The 9,964-nt window shown below is 46.1% G+C and overlaps 1 protein-coding gene across 1 annotated transcript; it reads left to right on the plus strand.

The window, feature by feature from the left end:
• Positions 1-1,574: 1,574 nt before the first annotated feature.
• Positions 1,575-9,469, plus strand: LOC144484861 (uncharacterized). The gene is made up of 3 exons (XM_078203223.1): positions 1,575-1,621; positions 2,714-2,829; positions 7,062-9,469. Exon 3 carries the CDS (start codon positions 7,421-7,423, stop codon positions 8,429-8,431), a length of 1,011 nt encoding a protein of 336 aa, XP_078059349.1. The 5' UTR covers positions 1,575-1,621; positions 2,714-2,829; positions 7,062-7,420; the 3' UTR covers positions 8,432-9,469.
• Positions 9,470-9,964: the final 495 nt, after the last annotated feature.

A 9,964-nucleotide genomic window follows, 5' to 3' on the forward strand; every position in this document is an offset into this window, starting at 1 on the left:
CACATCGTCAGACTGTGGGAGTAGATCAGAGCACCCAGAGGAAACCTATGCAGACATGGGGATAACGTGCAAACTCCAGACAGATAGTCACCCGAGGCACTAAGGCTCCACTGTGATGTAATAGTCTCTATGACATCATCGCAGCAGGACTGGATGACATCATCAGAGTCCATTGTTTCTGAATGATCCACATCAATAACAACAGGAAATATTCATCAAGCTGAGCACATTATCTAGGCTGACACTGCAGTCTGACATTGAGGGACTGCTGCACTCTGACAGATACTGTCCTTCACATGGATTCACTCAGTTATCTCATTTACTGATAGAACAGCACAGTTAGACTAGGGGGACAACACTCAGACACTTCACATGTGCAAAGGGATTTCCTTAGTTTTCCTCAGTGGCTAACACTCTGATTTTAAGAGCTCAAAGCATTTGATCCAATGCCAGCATTCTTATTGACAAGGGGCAGTTTAACTGTTGTGTCTATGGGGAAAACATGCTGAGACCCCGATGCATTCACTTCTAACTGTAGATGTTTGTCCTGTTGTCAGTCAGACCCAGGACCGAACTGTGGTGGAGACCCGATGTTCATAGATTCAGAGAATTCCTACAGGAGGCCATTCAGCCCATTAAGTCTCTGCTGACATCAATCCTACCCATGCACTATCCCCATAACCCCAACTATTCACCCTGCTAATCCCCCTGACACTAAGGGGCACTTTAGCATAGCCAATTAACCTAACCTGCACATCTTTGGACTGTGGGAGGAAACCCGCACAGACACAGGGAGAACATGCAAAGTCCACAGAGACAATGACCCGAGGCCAGAATTGAATTTGGTTCCCTGGCACTGTGAGATGGTAAGAAGTCTCACAACACCAGGTTAAAGTCCAACAGGTTTATTTGGTAGCAAATACCATTAGCTTTCGGAGCACTGCTCCTGTGAGACAGCAGTGCTTGCAACTGTGCCATCCCAGTGCTTAGTTACTATATCACTCCTTAGTTCCACATCAATCATAGAAATGATGAATCATAGAAACCCTACAGTACAGAAAGAGGCCATTTGGCCCATCGAGTCTGCACCGACCACAATCCCACCCAGGCCCTACCCCCATATCCCTACATATTTACCCACTAATCCCTCTAACCTACACATCTCCGGACACTAAGGGGCAATTTTAGCATGGCCAATCAACCTATCCCGCACATCTTTGGACTGTGGGAGGAAACCGGAGCACCTGGAGGAAACCCACGCAGACACGAGGAGAACGTGCAAACTCCGCACAGACAGTGACCCAAGCCAGGAATCGAACCCAGGTCCCTGGAGCTGTGAAGCAGCAGTGCTAACCACTGTGCTACCGTGCCGCCCAATCGATTTAATACATTTGTTATTGTGGCCCAATGGTACCAATCATATTCAGATCGCAAACCATATTTTCTATTAAACAAAACCAGTGTGAATGGCGGGGTGATTACCCAACATTCTCTGCGGGTGAGAATGTGCCCTATCCACATTACAGCACCGCCTTGCGCAAGCGCGGTACCTGGCTCTGACTGGAGCATGCGCAGTCCGGGCCGTATCTGGAGCTGCGAGGAGCCGGAAAGAAACAATGGAGTGAGGTTCAGTAATGGAGCCGCTGGGTGACCGGGGAGGGATAGAAGCAGCGGAGTGGGCTGGGAGGCTTCATAAATACCCCCTAGAGTCTTCAATCCAGAATAAAATGTTCCCGGTCCCGCTTCAATTGGTACAGAATAGAGTCGGAGCTGAGCGGCTCCAGGCCCGGGTCAGCGGCCGCCATCTTTACAGGAACAATGTACAGAAGGGCGCATGCGCTGTGAGCCTGGCCCGGTTACCAACTCTCCCGGATTGGACTGGAGTCTCCAGGAATTTTTTCATTCATTCAGGGAATGTGGGAGTCGCTGGCTAGACCAGCATTTATTGCCCATCCCTATTTGTCCTTCAACTGAGTGGCTTGCTAGACCATGTCACAGGGCATTTGAAGAGTATGTAGTTTGGAGTCATATTTAGGCCAGACCAGATAAGGATGGGAGATTTGTTTCCCAATGCATCCAGGGAATGTGGCTGCCACTGGCTGGGACAGCATCTATTGCCCATCTTTATTTGCCCTTGAACTGAGTGCACTTCAGAGGGCATTTTAAGAGTCAACCAACCACACTGCTGTGGATCTGGAATCACATATAGACCTGACCAGGTCAGGCAGCAGATTTCCTTGGCTCAAGGACATTAGTGAATCAGTTGCTTTTTACAACAATCGACAATGGTTTCATGGTCATTATTCGACTTTCAATTCTGTTTTTTTCTTGAATTCAAATTTCACCACCTGCTGTAGTGGGATTCAAACCTCAGTCTCTAAAACATTCAGGACATTAAAAAATATATCTTTTGTTGTCATTTTCCTTTGAACATTTCTCTTCACCGGATATAAAAATATTGAAAATGGATAAAAAATGTTTGCCTAACTGTCAATCATTATGCTGTAAGGTAAGGAGTCTTTTTTGCTTTCCAATTGGCCCAGGAAGGCAGTGGGGATGGATGTGTTGACTGATTAGTGATTGGAGGATGAGCACAATAGAAAAGACGTGATAAAACTTCCAGGAAACATTTAATCACATTTGGCAACTCGGAGGAGAGAATGTTGTGAATTTCTATCCTGGACTAACTGTGATGGTTTCTGTAAATTTGCAGAGTGCTGGAAGTGGAGAATTGACATATGGGAAACTCAAATCAAACATCACATTGTGATCTGATGGAGTCACTCAATACATCAGAACCTGAATATTAGCAGCCTCTGAATGTTGATTGTGTCTGTGAGAGAAGATTTCGGATTTCAGTGTGATTGGAAAGGCCCCGAGATTCACAAACCCTGGTTAGACCACATCTGGAGAACTGTGCTCAGTTCCGGGCAACAGGGTATAATAGCCCTGGAGAGAGTGTAGAACAGATGGACCTGAGTGATATCTGAACTCCCAGGTTAAATTAGAAGATGAGATTACAAGAAAGTGTCATTCTGGTGCAGGGCCATTCAGCCCATTGGATCCATGCAAGGTGTCTACAGCCATCCAGTCAGTCCCATTCCTCTGCTCTATCCTCATATCTTTGCAGCTTTATTTCCCTGATAATATAGATAACTGATAGATAAGTAACTGGCTATCTCATAGAAGTGGAGATGCCGGCGTTGGACTGGGGTAAACAAGTAAGAAGTTTAACAACACCAGGTTAAAGTCCAACAGGTTTATTTGGTAGCAAAAGCCACACAAGCTTTCAGAGCCTTCAGCCCCTTCTTCTGGTGAGTGGGAATTCTGTTCACAAACAGGGCATATAAAGACACAAACTCAATTTACAGAATAATGGTTGGAATGCGAATACTTACAGCTAATCAAGTCTTTAAGATACAAACAATGTGAGTGGAGAGAACATCAAGACAGGCTAAAGAGATGTGTATTGTCTCCAGACAAGACAGCCACTTCAGCGGTCACGGGCATTCGGCCTCTGATATTCAGGTAGGCATTCTCCAAGGTGGCCTTCACGACACATGACAGCGCAGAGTCGCTGAGCAGAAACTGATAGCCAAGTTCCACACACATGAGGACGGCCTCAACCAGGATATTGAGTTCATGTCACACTATCTGTAATCCCCACAGCTTGTCTGGACCTGCAGAGTGGCTGGCTGGCCTGTCTGGAGACAATACACATCTCTTTAGCCTGTCTTGATGCTCTCTCCACTCACATTGTTTGTATCTTAAAGACTTGATTAGCTGGAAGTATTCGCATTCCAACCATTATTCTGTAAATTGAGTTTGTGTCTTTATATGCCCTGTTTGTGAACAGAATTCTCACTCACTTGAAGAAGGGGCTTAAGGCTCCGAAAGCTTGTGTGGCTTTTGCTACCAAAGAAACCTGTTGGACTTTAACCTGGTGTTGTTAAACTTCTTACTATCTCATAGAAGACAGAGGGTGGTGGTGGATGGAAAATTTTCAGACTGGAGACCAGTTACCAGCGGTGTACCACAGGGATCAGTGCTGGGTCCTCTGCTATTTGTGATTTTTATCAATGACTTGGAGGAGGGGGCTGAAGCGTGGGTCAGTAAATTTGCTGATGACACCAAAATTGGTGGAGTAGTGGATGAGGTGGAGGGCTGTTGTAGGCCGCAAAGAGACATTGATAGGATGCAGAGCTGGGCTGAAAAATGGCAAATGGAGTTTAACCCTGATAAGTGCGAGATGATTCATTTTGGTAGGACAAGTTTGAATGTGGATTACAGTGTCAACGGCAGGGTTCTGAGGAATGTGGAGGAACAGAGAGATCTTGGGGTTCATATCCACAGACCTCTGAAGGTTGCCACTCAAGTGGATAGAGCTGTGAAGAAGGCCTTTAGTGTGTTAGCGTTTCTTAACAGGGGGTTTGAGTTTGAAGAGCTGTGGGCTTATACTGCAACTGTCCAGGACCTTGGTGAGACCACATTTGGAATATTGTGTGCAGTTCTGGTTACCTCACTATAAGAAGGATGTGGAAGCACTGGAAAGAGTGCAAAGGAGATTTACCAGGATGCTGCCTGGTTTGGAGGGTAGGTCTTATGAGGAAAGCTTGAGGGAGCTGGGGCTTTTCTCTTTAGAGCGGAGGGGGATGAGAGGCGACTTAATAGAGGTTTATAAGATGATGAGGGGGATAGATAGAGTGGACATTCAGAGACTATTTCCTCGGGTGGATGTAGCCGTTACTAGGAGGCATAACTATAAGGTTCATGATGGGAGATATAGGAGGGATGTCCGAGGTAGGTTCTTTACTCAGAGAGTGGTTGGGGTGTGGAATGGACTGCCTGCAGTGATAGTGGAGTCGGAGACTTTAGGAACTTTCAAGCGGTTATTGGATAAGCACATGGAGCACACCAGGATGATAGGGAGTGGGAGGGCTTGATCTTGGTTTCGGACAAAGCTTGGCACAACATCGAGGGCCGAAGGGCCTGTACTGTGCTGTACTGTTCTATGTTCTATGTTTATCTTTCAAGCTTCAAGGAATACAGACCTCGACAATTTATTCTCTCTTGATCGGACAACCCTCTCATCCCAGGAATTAACCTGGTGAACCTCCGATCTTACTATATCCTTGTTTAAATGAGGGGATCAAAACTGTGTGCATTATTCCAGGTGAGACCTCACCAACACCCTGTGCAGTTGCCACAAAACCTCCCTGTTTTTAAACTCCAACCCCTTTGCGATAAAGGTCAAAATTCCATTTTCCTTCTTACCTATTGTGGGACCTGCCTGCTAGCTTTTTGTGATTCATGTGCAAAACACCTCGATCCCTCTGTACTTCACTCACCTGCAGTGCCTCTCCATTTAGATAATCTCCCTTTTGATTCTTCCTACTGAAATACATGACCTCACATTTCCCCACAGTAAACTCCATTTGCCAGGTTTTTGTCACCCAATCTATCTATATCCCACTGCAGAATCAAAATATCCTCATCACAACATGTCCTTTCACTTATCTTCATATCATTTGGAAACCTTACATTCTGTTCCTTCTCCAATGAATCATGAATTGCTTGCCAAGAACTGATCCCTGTGGTACTCCACTAGTTACATCTTTCCACTCTGAAAATGACCCATTTATTCCAACTCTCTGTTTTCTATGTGACGGCCAGTTTTCAATCCATGCTAACGCACTTCCATCAATTCCATGGACCTTTACTTTATGCGCCAGCCTCTTATGTGGCACCTTGACAAATGCCTTTTGGAAATCATAGAATCCCTAGAGTGCAGAAGGGGGTCATTTGGCCCATCGAGCAGCTTGAACATCTTTCCCAGGCCCCATCCCCATAAGCCCACATTTTTTCCCCACTAGTCCCCCTAATCTAAATCTATTGGGACACAAAGGGATAATTCAGCATGGCCAATCAACCTAACCTGCACATCTTTGGACTATGGGAAGAAACTGGAGCACTTGGAGGAAACCCACACAGACACGGGGAGAATGTGCAGACTCCACACAGACGGTCACCCAAGGCTGGAATTGAACCCTTGTCCCTGGCGCTGTGCGGCAGCAGTGCTAACCACTGTGCCACCCTATCTAAATACACTACATCTACAGATTACTCTCGATCTACACGACCCCTTGCATCCTCAAAGAATTTGAACAAATTTGTCAAACATGATTTATCTTTCATAAAACCATGTTGACGAGGTGTTAAATTCACTGGGGCAGCACGGGGCGGCTTGGTGGCACAGTGGTTGGCACTGCTGCCCCACAGTGCCAAGGACCTGTGGAGTTTGCACGTTCTCCTCGTGCTTGCGTGGGTTTCCTCTGTGTGCTCCGATTTCCTACCTCATTCCAAAGAAGTGAGGGTTAGGTTGATTGGCCGTGATGAATCGCCCCTTAGTTCGGCAGATTAGGAGGGTAAATACATGGGGTTACGGGGATAGGACCTGGCTGGGATTGTTGTTGGTGCAGGCTCGATGGGCCAAATGGCGGCCTCCTGTAGATTCTATGATTCTATAAACAGGTCTATAGTTCACTGCCTTCTGCCTTTCTCCCTTTTTGAACAAAGGAGTCACATTGGCTGTTTTCCAATCTTCTAATATCCTCCTGGAATTTAGCGAGTTACAAAATATTTTAACCAAAGTGTCCACTATCTCTTCAGCCTCGTGTGCAGTTCATTGGGTCCTGGCGACTTGGCCGCCCTTAGCCGCTGAAGGGAAGGACGTGAGTCCAGTCTGTCTATTCCACACATTGTTAGTCCAGTCAGATAGACATATATCTGTCTGGCCGCCTGCAAGGAGATTTCCAGCTCTCTGTGTCCAGGGCAGGAAGCAGTGAGCATGGATCTGTCAATCAGCCTCAATCAGCACCTTCAGGAGAATTGAGAGGGTGAATATTAGATACAGCAGAGCGAGAATGGAGGGAGAGTGTGTGGGATGGAGATTTACAGCTTTTGGGGAATGAGAGAGAAAGAATGTTTCATAGAAACTAGAACTGTCTGTTCTGAATTTCTATCCTGTACTGACTGATGACTTTTGTAAATTCTTTTTACAGGATATCAGATGGTGAGGATTTACAGACAGAAATCGCAAACCAAACGTCCCATCAACGTCTGACAGAGTCACTCAATTCATTGGGACCTGAATATCATCGGCCTTTAAATCCAGAGGGAGAAATGTTTCTCTCAGCTGTCTGTTTCAAGAGATTTTAAGCATCAGTGCAACTGAAAAAGCACCAAGGCACACACACACCAGAGTGAGAGTGTTCCAGTGCACTGAGTGTGGAAAGAGCTTGAACCAGTTACACAGCCTGAAAATACATCGCAGCATTCCCAGCGGGGAGAGACTATACCCGTGTTCTGTGAGAGATTTAACTGATTGTTTAACCTGGAGAGTCACAAGGACACCTGCACCATGGAGAAACCGTGGAAATGTGGGGACTGTGGGAAGGGATTCACGGTCCCATCTCGGTTGGAAGTTCATCAACGCAGTCACACTGGAGAGAGACCGTTCACCTGCTCTGTGTGTGGGAAGGGATTCACTGACTTACCTAATCTGCAGAGACACCAGCGAGTTCACACGGGGGAGAGACTATTTACCTGTTCTGACTGTGGGAAAGGATTCACTCAGTTATCCCACCTGCTGAGTCACAATTTCACTCACACCAATGAGAGACCCTTTAAATGCTCTGACTGTGGGAGTAGTTTCAAAAGCTCTGGAGAACTGGTGTCCCACCAGCACATTCACACTGAGGAGAGACCGTTCAGCTGCTCTCACTGCACAAAGAGATTTAGAACGTCATCCAACCTGCGGACACACCAGCGGGTTCACACCGGAGAGAAGCCATTTACCTGCTGTGTGTGTGGGATGGTGTTCACTCAGTTATCACACTTGCTAAGTCACAAAGTCACTCACACAAATGAGAGACACTTTAAATGCTCTGAGTGTGGGAGTGCCTTCAAACATGCTTCAGATCTGAGGGTCCACAAGCGCATTCACACCGGGGAGAGACCGTTCAGCTGCTCTCACTGCACAAAAAGGTTTAGAACATCATCACACTTGCAGGTACACCAGCGAGTTCACACTGGGAAGAAACCATTTACCTGCTTTGTGTGCGGGAAGGGATTCACTCAGTCATCTGCCCTGTCGACGCACACAGTCACTCACACCCATGAGAGACCCTTTAAATGCTCTGAGTGTGGGAGCGACTTCAAAAGCTCTCAGGAACTGATGATCCACCAGCGCATTCACACTGAGGAGAGACCGTTCAGCTGCTCTCACTGCACAAAGAGATTTAGAACAGCATCCAACCTGCAAAGACATCAGCGAGTTCACACTGGGGAGAGACCATTCATCTGCTCTGTCTGTGGAAAGAGATTCACTGTTTCATCCTCCCTGCAGAGACACCAGCGAGTTCACAAGTGATTCCAGGAGTTGGATTCTGCTGTTATTGTTTCTGCTCTCAATTATATCTCGGGCTGCAATTTATTCATTCTCAAAGTTGGTCACTGGGGAGGTTTAGAGGGTTTCTTTCTGCTGGACTGGCCGCTCTCATGACTTTGCTTCCAGTGGGCTGATGCTCTTTGAGCCTGTGAGAGCACATTTCCATTGAAATGATCCACAAAAACTGATGAAGGCCATTTATTTTATCCTGGATAGTAAATAGTCTATTCCCTCCACTACAGGTAGATCAAAAATAAATACAGAAAGAACTGGAAAAACACAGCAGCTCTGGCAGCATCTGTGGAGAGAGAAACAGAGATAATGTTTCACATGCAATGTAACTCTACTTCAGAACGAAAGAGAGGGAGAAATGTGATGGGTTTGATGCTGCTGAGAAAGGGGGGAGGGGCAGGTAGAACAAAAGGGAAAGTCAGGAATTGGTTAGAGGGTGGGTGAGATTAAATGACAAAAATGTCCTGGAACAAAAGGCAAAGGGAGAGGTAATGGTTGTTGGAAAGAAACAAAGCATTGGTCCAGAGTAAGTGTCAATGGCAGAATAAAGGACAGCTCTGTCTGGAAGCAAAAAAACATTAAAACAAGACACAGACTGGCACTCAGCAAATAAAAACAAATTAAAATGTAGGAGAGAGTTCAGGGTGTGAAGTTGTTGAACTCAATGTTGAGGTCAGAAGGCTGTAACGTGCCTCATCGGAAGATGAGGGGCTGTTTGTCCAGCTTGTGTTGGGCTTCTCCGGAACATTGCAGCAGGCCGAGGACAGAAATGTGAGCGTGAGAGCAAGGTGCTGAATTCTAATGGCAAGCGGAAGGTCAGGGTCATGCTTGTGGGCTGAGCGGAGGTGTTCCACAAAGAGGGCAGGGAACAGGCTACAGATGAATTAAAGAGAAACCATTTGGGTCCAAAACATTGTGAACATCCTTTTACTCTGGTTGTCTTTGATCCTCAAGTCACTTTCTGTTTGTTTTAACCATGTTCTGTTTCATTAATAAACTTTCATCAGTAAAAATATTTGATTGTTGTGGACTTTTCCTGATGAGATTGATGCACTTTAGGGAAAGTGGGTGAGAGGGGTTGGCAGGCTCTTTAACAGAAAGTGAGTCCCTCTAAGGTAATTGGCAAAGGAGCCAGAGGGGGAGATGAGATTTTATTTTTGACACAGCGATGTTAGAAAATGGGGTTCAGGGAATCAATTAACCCTTTCTCCCCTTTTCCCAAACTCTGAAATGATTCACGGTGATAACCCTTATTGGTGACAGTGGTTAGATTTTATTCAGTATCAATAAGAGCTGACACAGTCTAATGTCTGAGCAGTCGTATCAAAGTGCAGCAGCATTACCATTACACTCTGGGTAGAAGCAGCATCTCCACGGAAATGCTCCCTGCTCTGCCCCAGATGCCATGGCACCAGTCAATGCAATATGTAAAACCTCGACAAATCTCTGTTCTCGGGGAATCCCTTCTTATACTTTTTTACATCACAAAGTCTATGGAGACTG

The sequence above is a fragment of the Mustelus asterias genome, unplaced genomic scaffold (genome assembly GCF_964213995.1).
Source record: "Mustelus asterias unplaced genomic scaffold, sMusAst1.hap1.1 HAP1_SCAFFOLD_130, whole genome shotgun sequence".
Classification (NCBI taxonomy): Eukaryota; Metazoa; Chordata; class Chondrichthyes; order Carcharhiniformes; family Triakidae; genus Mustelus; species Mustelus asterias.

Excerpts from the sequence above, each read along its gene's own strand:
- LOC144484861 (XM_078203223.1), top strand. The coding sequence starts at position 7,421 with ATGGAGAAACCGTGGAAATGTGGGGACTGTGGGAAGGGATTCACGGTC.